Genomic DNA, 20603 nt, shown 5'->3' with positions numbered 1-20603 from the left:
GGCCGCCCCGCCGCGAGGTGAGTGCGGACCCCGCGCCGCGGCGGCCCCTTCCCGCCGCCCGTTCCGCTGGGGGGCGCGGCCAGCTGAGGGGCCGAGCGACTGTCTCCTCCCCCGGGGCGACGCGCCGCCCTCTCCCGGCTGGGGCCCGGTCGCGGGCGAGCGCTCGGAAAAAAGCGGGTCTCCGGAACTAGTTTTTGTTTCCTCTGCGTTGCAGGGAGCGCCCCCGGGCCGGGAGTCTCTCGGTGTCGTCCCGTATGCCCGCTGTCGCAGACACGGCGCGGGTTAGCCTCGCGGGCTCGGAGGGCTAGTGCTGTGGAGGGGCCCGACCCCTTCGTCCAAAAAGCACCCACTCGAACGGGAAACACGCGGGAGGGCCGCGGGCCGCGGGGAGAGCCGCCGAGCGGGGCAGCCCCGCGCCTCCCGTCCGCACGCCCCGAGGCTGCCGGGCATCTGGGTCTCCAGGCGACTCTTGTTTTACAGCGGAAAGCCTTAGAGGGGGAGACCTGTTACTCCCCAAATGCGAAGCTAAATAAGAGACGGACGGGCCGAGAAAGGGGCGTATCCGACGTGCAGTCCTCGTCTACCTTACTGTTTGCGGGGACTTCTGCGCAAACGAAGTCCGCTCCGCGAAGAGGACGGACGACTTGGCGCGTGGCCGGCTGCGCGGGGAGGAAGCTGGAGCGCGGGCCGCTGCCCGGCCAGGCCGCCGTGGTTGCGGAGCTCGCAGCGCGGCAGCCCCGGGCCGCGGCTGGGCGGGGAAAAGCCTCCCGCCGCGCTGGCCTGCAACTCCCGAGTAAACGTCCGACCTCGAATAAGAACTCCGATAGCGGCGGCGCGGGGACGGTGTTGATCGCAGGCGCTGGTTGTCGAAAGCCCCGTCTCGAGCGCCCTTAGGCACATTTTACGGCTAAGGTGATGCGAGGGACAGTTGAGGCCAGGGTTTGCTGGCGCCCTGCGGTTTGCTGGGAAGCCACGAAACAAGGTTCTTGGCCTGGGAGGGGCAGCGTGGAGTATGTTTGCTGGGGGTGATTCTACTGTCGACTGGGGGTGGGGGTGTCGGCACTCAGCTCCTCTAGTGTTTTCCTAATTTGCGTGGTCTCCCAACTCCCCGGGGGAAATGGTGAAAAATACTCCCCTAGAGCCCCCGAAACGGGAATCCCACGGCCCCAGGAGATGATAGTCCCCAGCTCCTCCCCAGAGGATGCTTTATTCAGGGATTATGGGGTCAGTCAACTGCAGCAAACCCTATTTGATCAGGGTTTGGGGAAAGGTCTGCTTGTCCCCTGCCTCTCTTCCCCACCTCTTCCCATCCCGTTTTCTGTATCAGAATAGGGGGGTTTCGGCGTCAGTGCGTGTACTTCAGACTGCCCCTCCTCCCTGGCCAGAATCTTGTAGGGCAAAGACTAAATGAATTTTGAAAAACCATCTTAGCGGATTACATTTTGTACACTGCCTCCCCCACCCCTGACTCTGGCCCCTCTACTCCCCTTTTATATTGGAGGAAACGGACCGAAGAGGTTACGTCATCAGGCCAATCTTAAGTTGTCAAGGACAGATCTCGTGCAATGCCTTTTCTTTGTACTTTAGCACCATTTAATAGCGGTAATTATTTTAGGACAGAGGTGATTTGTAAGTAGTAATTCTGTGGAGTTAGGGAGAACATATTAATATTCTTAAGTGATCCACTCCAGAACCTTCAAGGGAGCTGTGTTGAGAGGACAGCTAGGCTTTTAGTGCCACCTGGAGTTCAGGTTTGGGCTGGACAACTTCCTACTAAGAACTCCATCTTCCTATGAAGACTCAAGTTTACTTAGAAAGAAAAAATAATAAATAGACAATGTCTTTAAAAATTTGTCCCGCAAAGATACTCATGAACAGAGAGCTAGACCCAGAAATTAAATATTTGGAAACAAAAGTCTGATATACAAACAGCACAGTTACTTGGGCACTATTGAAAGGTGACTTTATTTGAGAAAATTGTTTTTTTCGGATGTAATGCTCCTTGAGTGTGGCCCTGGTATTTCTAAGGTCATCAGTATCAGAAGTTGGCAGCTTTTTCTTGAAACTGAGCAGCAAGTTCAATTTAGATGTCATAGTGGATAGCCTGGGAGTGACTATTAGACTATTAATAGTCCTTGTGGTGACTATTAAGACCTGTTAAAGTCTGAATTTCGTTTGGAAATTGAAGAACCTTACTCTACCCACTACTGAAGACTCAGGAATATGAATAAAAGCATTAGTTACTCCAGCTATGAAGGGATGATGATATGTAAAACAATTACAGAGGAAAAGGTCAATGGATAGTGACTATAAATTTGAAAATGAAAACTATCAAAACTGAACAAGGGAAACTAAAGAGAACTATTTGAAAACATGGCGTGACACGTATCTGTGACAGGTATGACAAAGGATTTAACATCTGTGCTATGTAAAGAAATGATACAAATCCTAAAAGAGCCTCAAGACTGAACGGGTGTTAAGTAACAAAAACTCACCTGGGTAAATGTAAAGATCAAATTGGCTTTATTCAGTAATTCATGAATCGGCCAGTATCCCATCTAGCGAATAGAAAGGAGCTCCCTCAAGCTGCAGAGAAAGAAAGGTTTTATTTTTTTTATTCTTTTTAATATTCTATTTTATTTATTTAACAGAGAGAGACAGCCAGCGAGAGAGGGAACACAAGCAGGGGGAGTGGGAGAGGAAGAAGCAGGCTCATAGCAGAGGAGCCTGATGTGGGGCTCGATCCCAGAATGCTGGGATGACGCCCTGAGCCGAAGGCAGACGCTTAACGACTGAGCCACCCAGGCGCCCCTGAGAAAGGTTTTAAAAGGCAGAGAGGGAGAGGAAAAAAGGAAATTATTAGCAAAGAATGCATTTTAGGCCAGGATGCTTTCCTAGGGGTAATGGAAGGGGTCCATCAGTACATTACCTTCTGGTGCTGACTGGCAAGTTCCAGGTCGCCTGGTTAAAGGTCTCTTTTCTGAGAGGTGAAGGTGTAGTTAGGTTAGGTATTAAGTCTTGATGGGGTGTAGCATAAGTGACTTTATTTGGGGCCTGCTGTCTCCTCTTTAACAATTTCCACCTTTTCATCACACTCAGCTTAACTGAGAGGTGTGATCAAAGTGTAAGGCTCTACCCCCGCTCTCAGCTCTGTAGTTCTCAGAGCTTTATATGAAATTTTGATGATCTTCGTGTGGTATCCATAGGTCATGTTGTTTTGATTTGTTTTTTGGGGGGTTTTAAAGATTATTTGTTTATTTATTTTCTGAGAGCACAAGCAGGGGGAGTGGCAAGGGAGAGGGAGAAGCAGGCTCCCCGCTGATCAGGGAGCCCTGATGATGAGCCGGGGCTCAACCCCAGGACCTTGGGATCATGACCCGAGCCAAAGGCAACCCCTTAGCCGACTGAGCCACCCAGGCACCCCTGTTTTGTTTTAATCTTTGTGGGATTCATAGGCCACAATTTCAAGCTTTACTGTCTTTCAGTTGGTCATTCTTTGTTGCTTTCTGATGTTCCTATATAAGGGGATCATTTGCATGGTGGTTAGTGGCTGCAAAGATGTACTGAGAGCTTTTGAGAGAATCTAACACACCAGGGAGACTACTACAATTATTACAAGCAGGATAATTCCCAATGTCTGGAGTGCATTTCAGAGCCACTTGGGTCCCCAAGACCCAAACCAATCAAAAATACCAAAATCTACTAAGTCGAAAAAAGACCTGTTGAAGGAGTCACCTCTGGAAGCCAGGCGGCTTGCTCCGTGATCTTCTGTCTGAGTTCCAGCTTCCCCAGAAGTGTTAATGCAGGTGCAGCAGGTGGTTTTGGCCGTAGTTCAGATATCTCTTTTTTTGGCTAAAATATAACCAAGGGCTCTCCTATTATTAAGAACAACTTTGGATGGAGAGTCTAAGGATCTTCATTGGGCAGCTATTATCTTAGCACTGGATTTTGCAATATCTTTAAGCCTTACGGAGAGGTTTCTGATCATATCCTCGTTGACATGTACTCCTAACCAGTGAAATAGGGTCCTACCAGCGGAAGTGAGTTAGAGTTGTGAATGCCTCCTGGTAATTCCTCTCTGACTGGACAGTGTAAATCCTGGAGAGTGGACCAATGAGGTGTCTTAGTTCATTTGGCCTTAGTTCTTTTTTTTTTTTTTCTTCAAGATTTTATTTATTTATTTGACACAGAGAGAGAGATAGCAAGAGAGAGCATGAGCAGGGGGTGGGGAGAGGGAAAGACAGAGGGAGAAGCAGGCTCCCTGCTGAGCAAGGAGCCCAATGTAGGGCCCGATCCCACTGGGATCATGACCTAAACTAAAGGAGGAGGCTTAACGACCAAGCCACCCAGGCTCCCCTGGCCTTAGTTCTTAGCCCCACAGTTAGACTAAGAGGCATTCATGGTGATAACCACCACCGACAAAGACAAACTCTTCGGGGGCACAAATCACTTCCTGCTATGGTGGTGTGGTTAATGGATTCATTCGCAGGAATCATTTGTATTTGTCTGTTCAAGCCAAAGGGTCAGCTAGGTTTCCTCTTAGCCTAAAATAAAAAGTTGTTCTAAGTTCCAGAAGCTACCCACCTTAGCAGTGGCCTGTGACTTACAGATGATGGCATTATCTTCCCAGGCCAGTGCCAGAGTAAAGGACAGAAAAGGAGGAAGAAAGAGTTCCATGTTTAAAGTATGCAGTCTCGATTGGGCATCTTGGGAGGAAGCATGCTACTTTGATGTCAGCTCCTTCTCTTCCTATTCAGTTTAGTTTGGAGGGCCCTAGTGCTTGTATAGGACCACATGTCGGTGGAGCCTTCCCCACAGCGAGATGCATTTCTGGGGCTTAAGTCCCTGACGTCTGGCTGCCGCCTGGGTGGTAAGGAGGACGTGGAGTCCCTGCCATGAGATTCAAGGGCAGTCTTTGTTTTTGGTGATTCCAATCAGAGGGCTGGGAGAAAATTGCAAACATTAGTTTGGAGAGTCGGAGCCAAATTTTTGAGGAAACTAGAATAATTCAGGATCCAGTCCAATTTATAACAGAACCTCAAAGACAGTTAACAGGATTAGAATCTAATACAGACAAAGGGGTAAACATTTCTTCTCTCTACAATTACCCTCATTTTTAATAGTAAAACTAATTTGTTTGCATTAAACTTTGCCTGATTCTTTTCTTTTTTTTTTTCTTTAAAGATTTTATTTATTTATTTGACAGAGATAGAGACAGCCAGCGAGAGAGGGAACACAAGCAGGGGGAGTGGGAGAGGAAGAAGCAGGCTCATAGCAGAAGAGCCTGATGTGGCTCGATCCCATAACGCCGGGATCACGCCCTGAGCTGAAGGCAGACGCTTAACCGCTGTGCCACCCAGGCACCCCTGCCTGATTATTTTCTTAAGTGCAGCAAGAATAGTGATTGACCATATAAGCTCTTTATTTTTAAAAGTTGGTTATAGTTTTTTTTCTCTCTTTTTAAAAAAATATTTATTTCGAAGTAAGCTGTACGCCCCCCCCCCATGTTTTAATAAAACCACTGTTTTTGCACTGAAGATGACTCAAGAATTCTTTCTTGGCTGTTGGCTCTGGGATCCCAACATTTCACATCAACCTTAGTTCTTTAAAGCTGTTTGGTCATACCTGAGTCTATTCATATCTCTCTCAAATATGACATGCTGGTCAAAGCTTTAATAGTATAGCCAAGGTTTCAATGGTGTCTGTTTACAAGGATCAGACTCATTGAATCTCTGTAAATAACTGTATGGCCATGAAAAGAATACCCAAGAGCTTTCCAATTCTGGAGGAATTAGGTAGGGAGAAAAAGTAAATGTTTCATCTTTGTTTGCAAAGGTATATCTTGTCAATTTGTTGATACCTTAACAGAAGAGAGAAAAAGGTCTCTTAAAATCTGGAAAAGCAAAATGTTAGAGAACTGGCAGAGTTGTAAACAAGAAGTCATAAACAGTAATAATCATCCCTCCTCAGTCCATTCAGTCCTATGTTATGAATTCTTGTCCTACTTGAATACTGTTTTTCCACTAGTTCTGGAAATTCTTTTCTTTCTTTCTTTTTTTAAAAAGGATTTATTTATTTATTTATTTTAGAGAGAGAGAGATTGTGTGTGAGTAGGGGGAGGGGCAGAGGGAGAGAGAGAGAATTCCAAGCAGACTCCCCAGTGAGCATGGAGCCTGACGTGGGGCTCAATCTCATGACCCTGAGATCATGACTTGAGCTGAAACCAGGAGTCGGATGCTCAACTGAATAAACACCCAGTCCCCCCCCCCGCACTTTTGTTTAAAAGATTTATTTTAGAGAGAGAGAAAGAGTGCACGCATGTGTGCGTGAGTTGCGGGAGGGTCAAAGGGAGGGATTCTCAAGCCGACTCAGCCTGAGAGCGGAGCCCAATGAGGGGCTCAGTCCCATGACCAATGAGGTCATGACCTGAAGTGAGCTGAAACCAAGAGTCTGATGCTTAAATGAGCCACCCAGGCGCCCAATAGTTCTGGAAATTTTTACCCAGTTCAGTTGCATGATCTGAAAGTTATCAGAAACCTCTATTCTAGAGTACTTGTCAGATTCTTTTCCGTGAATTTCTCTGAATATGAAATACATTTGCAAGAAGTTTTTGTAAAAGCATCTGAGTAAAACAATAACTCTCTGTAAATGACAGAAGACTTAAAAATGCCTTTTGTTAAAAATCTGATAAAAGTTCATTACAGTGGAATTGACAAAGAAATTTGGTTATTTTTGTGAATACATATTCAGATAATAGCTAGAATTACAAGTGTTAACATTATATCAATACCTATTCGATCTTCAGGAATTTCATACAGTTTCTGGAACACTTATATTAATAACATATATCCATGCAAATATAATCTAAGAAGGTTTAGCATCCTGTTTGACAACGCTTCCCATGTAATTTAACATACCAGGTAAGCTTATTTAGTTTAACATCTTCCCTTTTATAAGGAGAACAAATCGTTTGAGATATTCCAAGGGACCTTCTGGAAAACCCAAAGCTAGTTCAAGGTCAAAGTCAAAAAGACTTCATTTAGAATTTGATTTTGGGGAAGTTTGTTAAAAGTATCAAAAAGCTTGGATACTTCATTAGATAGGACCATAGGTCACTGTGAAATAATACTTAGTTATCCATTTCACCAAGTAACAGACTTCATAGGCAAATACAGAAAGTCAAATAGTTATACAAAGCTGTAGCTATTTTAATACTGAAAAGACTTGGTTTTTTTTCTAACTAAAGACCTGATAAACACAAAACAGAATTTTTGTTTTCTAGGCAGATTATATTAAAGGTGAAGAAAACCCTTTGTTTATAATTTATTAAGAGCAGACCAATAACCTAAAAGAACTTTGTCCTTTTAATGGAGAGAAAAACCAAATTCTTATTTTGCACCAGTGTACTTTTGATATTTAAACTCATTTTTAGGAGCTCCTGGCTGGCTTAGTCAGTAGAGCGTGTGACTCTTGATTTTGGCATCATGAGTTGGAGTCCCACATTGGCATAGAGATTACTTTAAAAAAATGGGGGGTGCCTTGGTGGCTCAGTTGGGCATCTGCCTTCAGCTCAGGTCATGATCCTGGGGTCCTGGGATCAAGCCCCGCATCGGGATCCTTGCTCAGCGGGGAGTCTGCTTCTCCCTCTGCCTGCCATCCCCCCTGCTCGTGCGCGCGTCTCTCTCTCTCTCTCTCACTATCTCTGTCAAATAAACAAAATCTTAAAAAAAACCAAAAACCTCACTACATCTAAAACTAATGATGTACTATATGTTGGCTAATTGAACTTAAAACCCCCTTATTTTTAGATAGATTCATTTTCATCTTAGCCTGACTACACATTAAAATTCCTTTTCAAAGATTCCTTTTCCACAAATCTTTTGCAACTTTCTTTTTTACCATCAGATTTTGCCCTGTGTATTCCCTATGTCCTATGTATTCTTTTTAAAGAAAAACCACCCTGATTTTAGGACAGGTTTCCTTTTTTTTTTCCCTCAACAAAAATACATTTCCATTCCTCATACCTTTTCATGAAGGCACACATGCTACTTTTCTTGCATATGGAAATATTTCCCTTATTATTTCCTGTAGCTTTAATCCTGCATGTTAATTAGGATTCTTTAGGAACTTTAAGAAGTAAGTAATTGTGAACTATCTTTTACATTAGCATTCTGTAAGTTGTCATATAACCGGGACATGGGGTACAAGAGCACCGGCTCTGGGGGTCCCAAACAGACCAGGTTCTGCCACTCACCAGTGACAGAGTCTATAGGCAGAGAGACGAGTAGTGTTGAAACAAGAAAGGGATTTATTTCAGTGAGGCCAACACTGGGACAATAGCAGGCTAGTGTCTCGAAGACTGTCTCCCTGGGGCGCCTGAGTGGGTCAGTGGGTTGGGAGTCTGCCTTTGGCTCAGGTCATGATCCCAGGACCTGGGGATCAAGCCCCACATTGGGCTCCTTGCTCAGCAGGGAGCCTGCTTCTCCCTCTCTCTCTGCCTGCAGCTCTGCCTGAGTGTGCTCTCTCTCTCAAATAAATAAATAAATAAATAAAATCTTAAAAAAAAAAAAAAAGACTGTCTCCAAAGTGCCGAAAATAACTTCCAGGTGTATAGAAGGAAAATATGGGGCAAAGGTCGGTGTGTGCACACAGCTGGGCAGTGAGGGTCTGGTCGACCACTGCCTTAGAGTCAATCAAGGGTGGTGTCTTGCTGGCTCTGGGCCATCCTTATTGTTTGAGGGGGATGTTGCAGAGGATGCCTTGCCTTCAGGGTCCCCCCCCTCGCCCAGCCAAGAGACAAGCTGGAAAGAAGAACCCAACAGAAAGTTTGAGGTCAAAATGGAGGCAGGTGAAGTCCTCTTTCAGGCAGACTTACAAATGTTATGACTTCTAGAAATGTACTTTTTTCATAGAAAATTTCTCAGGGTGGCCTGAAGCATGTTTACTAACAGGCTCAAATATCTTCAGTTCTGTAAAAGGAAGCAAAAGTGGTCAAGCCTATATTCAGTAGTTAATGTTCCAGCATTTTCTTATTTGGAAATGATCTGGATATTCAGTGAATTCAACTTAATTTAGCAAAACTTTAAGGTTTCAAGGTTACCAAAAAGATTTGGGGAAACTATTTTAAATAGTTCACGTAAACATTTTTTTACGTCATTATATCTATTCAGTTTACTTGTTCTTATCAATTATGGTTAGAATACCCATAAAACATCATGACTCAAAAATGACAGACAGCCACTGTCTCTTGTTGACAAATTTAGTAACAGATAATATGAACATATTTGATGAGTAAACCTGGGTAGGATAAAAGTGTCATATTTAATGTTGAAAACTCTAAAGACATACCTATTTTAATTAAACCAACAAACAGTCTTTAATACCGAATGTCTTCCCAGATCATATGAACCTGAAAAAGCATTTGAATTAGTTTCTATTATATTTCTGAGATTTAGAAATACTTAATTTATAAGCCAATTAAATAGATCTCTTTACAAATTAATTTTAGCAATTTAGCAATTTTCCAGAGGTAGAGAATGCCACCCATCTACACATACACATAGACAGACAGACAGACAGACATTAATGTATAAGCAGAAACCTGGTAGTTATTATTTTAAAATTTTTACCATAAGACAGATATGATAATGCAGAACTCACTAGTTTACAAAAGAACAGTCGGATCCTCACTTTTTCTGGCCGATGGAGTAAGTGCAAAAGGTTTTTTAAACAAATTTTTTAGAGAGAGAGCAAGAGGCAGAGAGAGCATGAGCGGGAGGGAGGTGCAGAAGGAGCGGAGAAGCGGGTTCCTAGCCGACGCGGGGCCCAGTCCCAGGACCCTGGGGACCCTGGAGCTGAAGGTACTGCTCAACGGAGCCACCCAGGTGCCTCTCATGTTTTGCGTTTTAATTTTAGTTTTCCCTTGGCTCTTTAAAGGAATAATGCAGCAGTTTCTCAGAAAATCCCTGAGTCTTGTCAACTCTGAGAGGAGCTCATACGGGGGTCCCTCCTTTGAAGGTAGATATGGGGATGCCTGTAAGATCATTGCCTTGGTTGACTTTGTTCATGGTCACGTGAAGTTACTGCAGAGAGAGGATAACTCAAATGAAGGAGGGTGGGGGAGCAACAGGGATCGCGTGAGTTCTATAGCCTTTTGTTGCAGGTACCTCTTCTGTTTTTAATTTTTCATTAGTCTTTTACGATAAATATTTCAGTGGGGCTATTTTGCTATTTTGAAACCTTTGGAGGCTTCTGCATACCAATTAAAATTATGTATCACATTCTGTTTAATTTAGGAATCCTTACTTTTAACTGCACTTCTTAAATGAGCTGATCTAATTGGAACATTACTCAAAATGGCCACTGTAATTCTAGCTTGTCGTTAGTAAGCTTTTGCCATTTTTGTAGATATTTATAGCTTTTGGGACCACAGTTCTTAGACATAAAATAAACGTGCCAGATGGTAGCACACTTCACTCTTTAGAAATTAAGGATCCTGTCTTTATCTTTATTATTATTATTATTATTTATTTTTTAGCTTAGCCTTTGAGGGTCTCAGAGGCAGGTTAATACCTAAGAGGGATGTGCTGTGGGGCTGGGGTTGTGTGCTGTTTCACGGTGTACGTCATTGCACACGCACAGAATTTTTCTTGAGGTTCGCAGGTGACCTAGTGTCAACCCTACTGGTTCTGTGACCCGTTTGTCCTAACACAGGTGTGTTTGGGCTAAGTGGTGAGCACTCCAACAGCTCTTAAACGCTTGACTCGTACTTAACCAATTTTTGTGGCTTTTTTGGCCTCCCCGATTCCCGTGAACAGTTAACCTTTCCATCATGTGTGTATTCGCAGAAACCAGCAGTAGTATCTGAGGAACTGAAACTGTAGACATCAGCCGTAACCAAAGAACTGGGGGCTGGGGAAAGTGTTGAACCAGCAAACCTCAAAGAATGGGGCCTGCAGACTGATTCCAAACAAATGGGAACAGCAGCTGCTCCCGACATGGACTCTGGGGAAGGATTCCCGAAGGAGAGCAGCGGACTAAAATGCCAGCACTTTCCAGTGTGGAATCTGAGAACAGAACTGAAAGCTGGGCTTTGGAAGTTTCTGTGGAATGGCCAGTAAAAGGCCCTGTGTGCACCCCCTGCAGTCCCCGTGGAGTCTTGGGCTGGGAAAAGGGCTGAACCAGCAGACCCCGACAGATGGGGATTGCAGACTGGGGGCTCCCCATGGTGGGGAACTGTGCACTGCTACCAACTGTTCCCACGTGGATCTTGGGACGGGATTGAGGACTGGGGTTTTCCACTCAAAAAGCCTGGAATTGTGGACTGAAGAGCCAGTTAGTTTGAGGGCTTGATGCAGAACGTGGAGCACAGAACCAAGAGAGAACTCACCCTCAGCGCTTGGACGTGGTGAGCAAGACGGTGAACTCAGAGTGTTTGTGGGATACCATGCCTGTGTTTCTCATGTTCCCCGAAGCCGTTGGAAGTCTCCTTCAGTCCCACTGCTGCCACCAAATCTGTTAAATAACAAAAAGACAGCTGTGTAGGAGCGCCTGGGTGGCCAGTGGCGTCTGCCTTCAGCTCAGGGCGTGGTCCTAGAGTCCTGGGATCGAGCCCTTCATTGGGCTCCTCCGCTGGGAGCCTGCTTCTTCCTCTCCCACTCCCCCTGCTTGTGTTCCCTCTCTCACTGGCTGTCTTTCTCTCTGTCAAATAAATAAAATCTTAAAAAAAAAAAAAAGACAGCTGTGTAAATTTAAAAGATCAAATTGGCTTTATTCAACAATTCATGAATTGGGCAGCGTCCCATCTAGCAAACAGTGTAGAGAGGAGCTTCACTGAGCAGCAGAAAAGGAAAGGTTTTTAAAGGCAGAGAGGGAGAGGAAAAAGGAAATTATTCACAAAAATTTGCACTTTTTTCAGCAAAGTGACCCTCCTAGGGGGAAGCAGAAAGGGTCTATCAGATTAGCTCCTGATGCTGACCAGAAAGTTCCAGGTTGCCTGGTTGAAGGCCCCATTTCTGGAAGAAGCTGAAGCCGCAGTTAGGGTAGGTATTAAGTCTGGGTGGGGTTTAGCATAAGTGACTCCATTCTGGGCCTGCTGTCTCCTTTTTAATGGGGGTTGAGTGGTTAAATAAATGAACATTCCAACAATTCACATGAAAGGAAAGTACTGATGGTAAACATTTGGAAAACATTTTCAAACTTGCCAATCATTATTTCAAAACTAAAACAATAAGGAAATTATATTTTCTATGCATCAGGCTCAAAAGTGAGGAAAAAATTGAAAGACTAAAAATCACTGGCCCAGCTTCTAGGGAACAGATCTGTCTACCTTCAGGAGACTGGCCTCAGAGGTCAGGTGCTGGTCAGACTGGCTGCAGTGTAAGTCCTGGTGGCTGGTTGGTGACTTGAGGCAAGTTGTTCCACCTCTCCAGGCCTCAGATTCCTCGTCCAGAAAGTGGAGACCTCAGTAGCTATTTCCTAGGTCTCTTGGGGCCTGGTGCACATTGAAGTGTATGATCTGTGTCAGCTGGGAGCACAGTCTCCGCAGTTGTCGCCATAAGTCACTGCTAAACTGGAGAGGCATTTGGCAATGCATAGCCAAAGCTATTGAAAAAGCTATAAAATTTCACTCCTGGAAGTTAAGGAACTATGTCAAAAGGACAACATGTTAATTTTCAGATGTATATAGCATAATTTCTTACAATAGGAAGAAAGAGGAAATGGGAAGAAATTGGAAATGAAGTTACATGAGAAAAGCAGAAACAACTGGGGAACATATTTAACCACATGTTCCCAACCCGATGAAGCTCTGCGTCAGCTGCATGTGGCCTGACGTTAGAAGTCTCATGTGTCCAACTTTTACTTCGTTTCTGATTCTGCGCCAACCATGTTACATGTATTATCAACCGTAGCCTTCCCAGCGGTCCTGTGGAGTGCACACTACTATGACTTGTGACACGGGGATTTCTGTGAAGAAATTTCTATTTGGTCTCCCCCCCACCCTGCCCCGCTTCCTGCACAGGACTTCTCCTTCTGGGAATTTCCTCTGTGGGGTCCAAGGTGTCTTTGTTATGTTAATGAGGTGACCTTTGCACTGCTCCTGAGGATGGGGCTGGTTGCCTGTGATTGGAGGGTTGGAGCTCTTAGCCCCACAAGGAGCTTCTGGGGAGGTGGGGGGAGGGTTGGAAGGCCTTGAATCAGGTGCTAATGACCGATGATTTAATCAATTGCCTATGTAATGAAGCCTCCATAAAAACTCACAGGATGGGGTTCAGAGAGCTTCTGGGTTGGTGAGCAATTGGAGATTTGGGGAGAGTGGTGGCCTGGGAGGGGACATGGCAGCTCTGTGCCCTTTCCCCTTCTCTTGCCTTATGCGTCTCTTCCATCTGGCTGTTTCTGAGTTGTATCACTTTATAATGTACCAGCAGTCTACTAGTAAAATGTTGCTCTGAGTTCTGTGAACTGCTCTAGCAAATTAATCAAAACTGAGGAGGGGGTTGTGGGAACCTCCGGTCTCTAACTGGTTGGGCAGAAGTGTGGGTGTAACCTGCGCTGGTGACTGGCGTCTGAAGGCGGGGGGCGGGCTTGTGGGACTGAGCCCCTGTCTGTGGGATCTGACACTGTCTCCAGGTAGTGGGTGTCAGAATTGAGTAGAATTGTAGGATGCCCAGAATTGCTTGGTTGTGTGGGAACCTTCGCCCCACAATAGAAACTGAGCGCAGAACCTCTGGACTTTTAATTTATTGGTGAGGAAACTGAGACAGGGTGGGATTCAAATTCGCGTTGGTGTAACTTGGGAGTCCCGACACTTAACCCGCCATGTTTTATCCCTGGTCCCAAACACTGCTTCTGCTAGAAGAAGCTCTTCAGAAGGATGACAAAGAACAGAAAAAGTGATGGGTGTAACTTTATTTAGTCTAGAGGGGGAAAAGATTTGCAGTAGATTATTAAGAGTTATATATTATTGGGGCGCCTGGGTGGCTCAGTTGATTAAGTGTCTGCTTTCGGCTCAGGTCATGATCCCAGGGTCCTGGGATCCAGCCCTCTGTCAGGCTCTCTGCTCAGTGGGAAATCTGCTTCTCCCTCTTAAAAAAAAAAAAAGAGGCTAGATTATTACCTTTCTCATTGTGTTATTAAATAGTTTCTCTCTCTCTCTCTCTCGACCTAGAAGCTAGAGGGCATATTAATTTCTCTTTCATATAATAGTATAAATGTGGAGGTTGGTTTAAATGAAACATTTTGCTTTCACTTTAGCTAATAGTAGTTCTCTTTGCCTACCAAGTTGGCAGGTGAGATTTAGAATGTTCATGGTCGTGGCCTTTAGGTCATCCTAAGAGTATCTAGTAAAGTGGTGAGCTCTAAACCTTGGGAATACAGAGCAGTGGGTCTTTCTCCCTTCAGACTGAAGCTCATCCTCTCTTCTTACTTCACATCTGCTGTAGAAACCAGAAGGAGAAGCCGAAGTCAAAGCCAAGTGATATAAGGCAGAGCTTCTCAACTTTAAAGGGTGGGCAAATCACTGCAGAGCCCTGCTGACCGGGCATCCTGTCATCTCCCGAGCTGCACTCGGAGTGGAGTAACATAGTCCAGGAAAGGTCGGGCTTTGGAACCACACAAACTGGGTTTACACAGTGATTTAGCAGAACTCTGGCCGTGCACAGTGATCAAATCCATGCGAACCTTAATTTCTTCATCTACAAAATGGAGAAAATACCAGCTCATGAGATTGGCATATTGTCAAATGGAAGAGATGTGAAACTAGTAAAGTCGGTGCCCCTCATACTTTAGCACGTGATGAACATGGTCCATTTACACACGGGATGTGGATGGTGTTAACTGAATCCTCGTCTGTAGTAGAGGCATGTGTGCAAAAGGGCACCTGTGTGTGTGTGTGTGTGTGTGTGCGCACGCGCCCACGTGTGCGTAGTTGTTCAGTTGTGTGTTCACAAAGTAAGGGACGAGAGACCCCAGAGCCTCCGAGTACAGGCATTTGAGAAGCACGCCTGTGAAGCCACTGTTCGCACAGGCGCACTTTGTCTCTAACGTGTCTTTCAGGTGCTTTTTCTGCTTTTTTTAAAACTTTTTTTTTTCCTAATTCTTACCAGACTTAGATAAAAAAAAGCATGTAGACCTGAAGATGGACCAGGCCTTGCTGCTTATCCATAATGAACTACGCGGAACAAACCTGACTGTCTTCTGGAATTCCGAACGCTGTTATCACGTAGGTATCATGTTCACGCTCACAATTTTGTTTGCTCTGGGTCTCTTGGGAATGAGCCTTAATGCTCTCATACCTGAAGCCCTTTATATGTTCACTTCAGTTTTCTAGGTAAGGTAACAAATAGGCTGTAGAAAGAATCAGAAGACATATAATCAGGGAGAATGCCTGGCAGTGAGCAACATCAGTCTCTTCTCTTTTCCCCTCCCCACCTTTTAAAAACTCAGTTCTTGGTGAGGAGTGAAAGTGATAGACCATGTTTGATTTTAGTCCTCTGCCTGATGCATAACCCCATTGCTGGACCAGTGAAGGAAGGAGTGAGACACCCGGGTATTCTCCAAGGGCAAAGTAGTGAGGACAACCGGGAGGCTCAGGTTGAGGTGTGGCACTTATTCCAGGGATCTGTCCTCCTGATGATAAAGGATTTATTTATTTTTATTAAGTTTTTAATTTTAATTCCAGTACAGTTAACATACAGTGTTGAGATTAGTTTCAGGTGTACAATGCGGTGATTCAACAACTCTGTACATTACTCAGTGCTCAGGAAGTGGACTCTTAATCCCCATCACCTATTTCCCCCTCCCCCCACTCATCTGCCCTCTGGTAACCATCAGTTTGTTCTCTATAGTTAAGAGTCTGTTTCCTGGTTTTTGCCTCTCTCTTCTTTTTTTTTCTTTGCTTGCTTGTTGATAAAGGATTTATTTTATCTGAAGGTACAGCTCCTAGACCTTGTTGCTTTTTAAATACAAGGCTACTCTTCTATGTAAAATAAAATATTCTCTATTTCCAAATTGAGCATTTGAATGTACTGCTTTCAGAGGAGGAATTTTTATTTTATTTATTTTTAAATTTTTATTTATGTAATTTTTCTTAGTGGGGGGCAGAGGGGCAGAGAGAGAATCTTAAGTGGGCTCCACGCCCAGCATGGAGCCAGAGGTGGGGCTTGATCTCACAACCCTGAGATCATGACCTGAGCCAAAATCAAGAGTCAGATGCCCAACCAGCTGAGCCACCCAGGCTTCCCCAGAGGAGGAATTTTAATGTACAGATTTTCCTCCAATGGGTTGCAACCCACTGTAAGTTGAAAATACTGTGAGATGAAAATGCATTTAAAACACCTAACCTACTGGACATCATAGCTTAGTCTAGCCAACCTTAAATGCACTCAGAATACTTACACTATCCAACGGTGTATCATTTGTTAACCCTCATGATTGCATGGCTGACTGGGCACTTTGGCTTGCTGCTGCTGTCCACCATCATGAAAGAGGGTCCTTCGGCATCTATCTAGCCCAAGAGAAGGTGAAAATTCAAAATTCCAAGTACATTTCTACTGAATGCATATCACTTTCGTAAGGTCATAAAGTTGCAAAACCATAGGGACTTGTTTACTGTAAATAGCTTTAAAAAGCAAACAAAAGAACCCCCAGTATGGGCACCAACTAAAGTGGGGATGAAGCCCTACGTGATCCCTCCTTGTTTTGATTAAGGCCATCCAGAGCTCCATAAAGGAAGGTGAAGCAAAGAAAATCCAGAATGTTAAAAAAAATAGCAACGACAAAGGAAAGATACACCAGCCTATGAGAAGGACCTAAAAAGAAACCTGAAAAAAAAATCAACAATAGGTGAATTTCAAAGCCACAAATAATTCAGAGAATGAGCAAAATGTCTTCTAAAAAGACAATAATGGCCTAGAATTTATGGGAAAACAAGTTCAGGGGAAGAAAAAAGCACATTTCAGGGTATTAACCGTAGGGCAAGTAAAGCATCCTCAGAATAGAAACAAAAAGTAGAATCAGTGATATAAAACAGTGATGCTGGTGACACATCAGAGAATCAGCAAACAGAAGAATTAGCTCCATGTGACTAGTTCAGGAAAAGTATTGTTAAAAGAGCATGAGGGTGCCTGAGTGGCTTAGTCGGTTAAGCGTCAGACTCTTGATTTTGGCTCAGGTCATGATCTCAGGGTCCTGAGATCAGCCCACGTAGGGTTTCACACTCAGCGGGGAGTCTGCTTGAGATTCTTTCCCGCGGCCCCTCCCCCTGCATGCATGTTCTCTCTCTGTCTCACTCTCTCAAATAAATCTTTACAAAAAAAAAAACAAAACAGCATGGAGATAATTATGTTTTAGGAAAATGAGTAAAGGAGTGGTAGAGTTTGCACTTAAACATAATTGTAAAAAATGTCCCATAATTGCAGAAAAAACCTTAGCCTGGAAATTGGAAAGACACTTATGAGCCTGTAATGTTAGATAACCAGAAAATGCTATTGAGACATAACCTTTTGAAAATTCTGAACATTAATGATCATTTAAAAATCTTTAAGCAAATATAGAGGCAGACATTCAAAGGAAAGCAAATTATAATAATCTGTATTTTGTAAACCAGATAATAAATATCTGGGAATGGTAGACTTATAGGTGAAGGATATCAGTTATCTGGTTAGAGAATTTCCTTTCCTCTTTATCTCTCTTCCCTTAAAGTAGAAACACTTAAGATCCATACACGTTGAAAAACACATAAACATTGAAAGAATGTGTAGATTCATAGCTTCGAGACAGCTAAAGATACCTGTGTGTCAGCAAGTGCTTTTGAAAAGAGAACCAAAATTGGAGGAAGGTTAGTATTGTAATGCTAACTATGAGTAATCATTATAACTGACTACATAAAAATAAGATGTAAATGAGAAAAAAAGAAAAGAAAAAGAAAATTGCTTTTTAGCATCCTAAACAGTATTCCTCAGGGGATCTGGAGGAGGCAGGAAGGGAAAAGCAGCGAGTGGGAGACAGAAATCTGGGCTTTCATTGCAGTGAAGGTGATCTGTTACTTTTGACTGTTAATTATTTTCAGACATAAATTAGAATAAGCAAGGCCATTTCATTTTTTTTAACTAGACATGTTCTAAAAATAAAAAAATAGTTAATATTACCGTATCTTTAAAATATTATTAAAAAATATACAATATGGAAAATATATAAATGACAAAAGACAATAAAAGTAGAGGAAGGAATTCAGGGTGAGCAAGTCTAGACTAATTGCAACAAATACAAACGGATTAACTTGAATAAAAATAAAACTCATTTGTATTAAAATATTGTGAATAATTTCAAATTCCTTTTGGAAAAAGGAAAGTTATACATAAATACATTGACTAATAACATATTGAAGACTAAAATCTGCGACTATTGTACTTTAAAAGAATACATCAAAAAGAAAAAGACATATGCACTGTTACTTTCATGAGGTAGACCTGGGAATAGAGGGGGCCAGTCAGGCTTTAGCATTTGCATAAATGATAAATGAAATGTTAATACTAAAATAGACGCACACCAATAAAAAGGCTTGGGATTGAGATGGGCCCCTACAACACATAGAAAGTAATGGTAGGGGGCGCTGGGGTGGCTCAGTTGGTTAAGCATCTGACTCTTCAGATCACGATCTCAGGGTGGTGAGATCGAGCCCCGCATCGGGCTCTGCACTCAGCCTGTAGTCTGCTTGAGATTCTCTCTCCTTCTTCCTCTGCCCTTCCTGCTCATGCTCTCTCTCTTTCTCTCTCTCTCTCAAACAAATAAATGAAGTGTGCCTGGGTGGCTCAGTTGGTTAAGTGGCTGACTCTTTTGATTTTGGCTCAGGTCGTGATCTCAGGGTCCTGGGATGGAGCCCCACATCGACTCCCTGCTGAGCTGGGGAGTCTGCTTGTGGATTCTCTCACTCCTCTACCTGTGTCCCTCCCTGTGCTCGCTCTGTCTCTAAAAATACATAAATAAATAAACCTTTACAATAAATAAATCTTAAAAAAAAAAAAGAGTGGTGGTAGAAACTACAGGACAAAACTGTGGTGAGAAATAAGCATTCACTGTTATCAGACTCATTAGGGTTTAGGATTGAATGGGTGAACTGAACCAGACCAGAAAGTGGTAGAGTGGAGTGGTTAAGAGCATGGATTCTGCAGCCAGGGTACCTGGTCTGAATCCTGCCTCTGTCACTCCCTGCCTGTGAAGATGAGAGAAAAATTAAAATGAGTCAAGAGATGATTTTGTTTTGTTTTGCTTTTGCTTTTTTAAGTAGGTTCCACGCCCAGTGTGGAGCCCAGTGCGGGGCTTGAACTCACAACCCTGAGATCAAGACCTGAGCTGAGATTAAGAGTCAGATACTTAACCAGCTGAGCCAGCCAGATGCCCCAAGAGAGCAGGGAGCCTGATGCAGGGCTCAATCCCAGGACCCTGGGATCATGACCCGAGCCAGACGCAGACACTTAACCAACTGAGCCACCTAGGAGTCCCCGCCCCACCTTTTTTTTTAAGAGAGGGAGAGCGTGCGGGTGGAGTAGGGGGAAGAGGAACAGAGGGAGAGAGAGAATCTTAAGCAGGCTTCACGCCCAACACAGAGCCCAATGTGGGGGCTCAATCTTACAATCCTGAGATCATGACCTGAGCCCAAATCAAGTTGGAAGCTTAACCGACTGAGCCACTCAGGCGCCCCAAGAGATGATTTTTTAAAAATAAAAGTTACACAATTGATAAATTCTTGATAAATAGAAATTAATAAAATTAGAAATTAGGATATGTATAACCACTGTAATTAAAATAATTATGGTCAAATGAACAGTTTATAAGCTGATAAATTCAAAACTCAGAATGATTTACTTCAAAAAATATGATATGAAGATTGATTCAAGAAATTAAGAACATAAATAGATCAGCCACTGATTAAGAAATCTGGAAAGTTATAATGAATTTCTCCATCTAGAAATATATAATTTTTTCTACATTTTCAAATAATAAAGAATTACCAGTTTTTACAAACTAACCTAAATATAAGCTCCCTCCCCCCTGAAAATGATGGCTCAATATCTGATTTATTCTGCTGTATAGATAGGGTGTTAATCTTAAAATCTGGCCAAGACAGGAAAAGACATGCAGGTCATACTTTTTAATCAATGTTGGTGCAACACTCTTAAATAAAATTCTATCAAGTAGAATAAGTTAACATATTGAAAGATTTATATATGATGACTTACATTTTTATCCCTGAGGATAAAGTTCATGAATAGAGTTCATACATAAAGGCAATAAGGAAATTTTAGGGTGAAAATACAGGTTAAATGGAGAGATAGCCAATATACTCTGATACGAAGACTAAACATAGAAAAAATGGTGGTATTTCTCAAATTAATTCATACCTTTAACACAGTTGCTGTTAATGTAGCAATGGCTACTTTATAGAATCTACGTAAATCATTCCCACACTGATAGGAAAAAGTAAATGGGCAAGAAGATCGACGGCTGGCCTGAAAGAACAGGCAGTATGGAGGCTTGCTGTACCAAATAAGATGCATTACCAAGTCGCAACCACGTGTGTAGCTGAAAAAGAGAAAGGAAGACCA

General features: G+C 43.3%; 1 protein-coding gene across 6 annotated transcripts in view; it reads left to right on the top strand.

The window, feature by feature from the left end:
• The window catches only part of HGSNAT (heparan-alpha-glucosaminide N-acetyltransferase), an 84422-nt gene that overhangs the window by 40003 nt on the left and 23816 nt on the right, over nucleotides 1-20603 (top strand). For 5 of the 6 annotated variants that reach the window (XM_034647799.1, XM_034647795.1, XM_034647793.1 and 2 more), the window contains exons 1-2: nucleotides 7-17; nucleotides 15105-15220. In XM_034647799.1, coding sequence (XP_034503690.1) covers nucleotides 15137-15220 — 84 coding nt within the window. In that variant the 5' untranslated portion in view covers nucleotides 7-17; nucleotides 15105-15136. Of the gene's footprint in view, nucleotides 1-6; nucleotides 18-15104; nucleotides 15221-20603 lie in introns of those variants that run through there. The other variant, XM_034647794.1, reaches the window with a different exon arrangement.

Source organism: Ailuropoda melanoleuca, chromosome 18 (assembly GCF_002007445.2).
Source record: "Ailuropoda melanoleuca isolate Jingjing chromosome 18, ASM200744v2, whole genome shotgun sequence".
Classification (NCBI taxonomy): Eukaryota; Metazoa; Chordata; class Mammalia; order Carnivora; family Ursidae; genus Ailuropoda; species Ailuropoda melanoleuca.
This window is presented reverse-complemented; position numbering and strand designations above follow the sequence as displayed.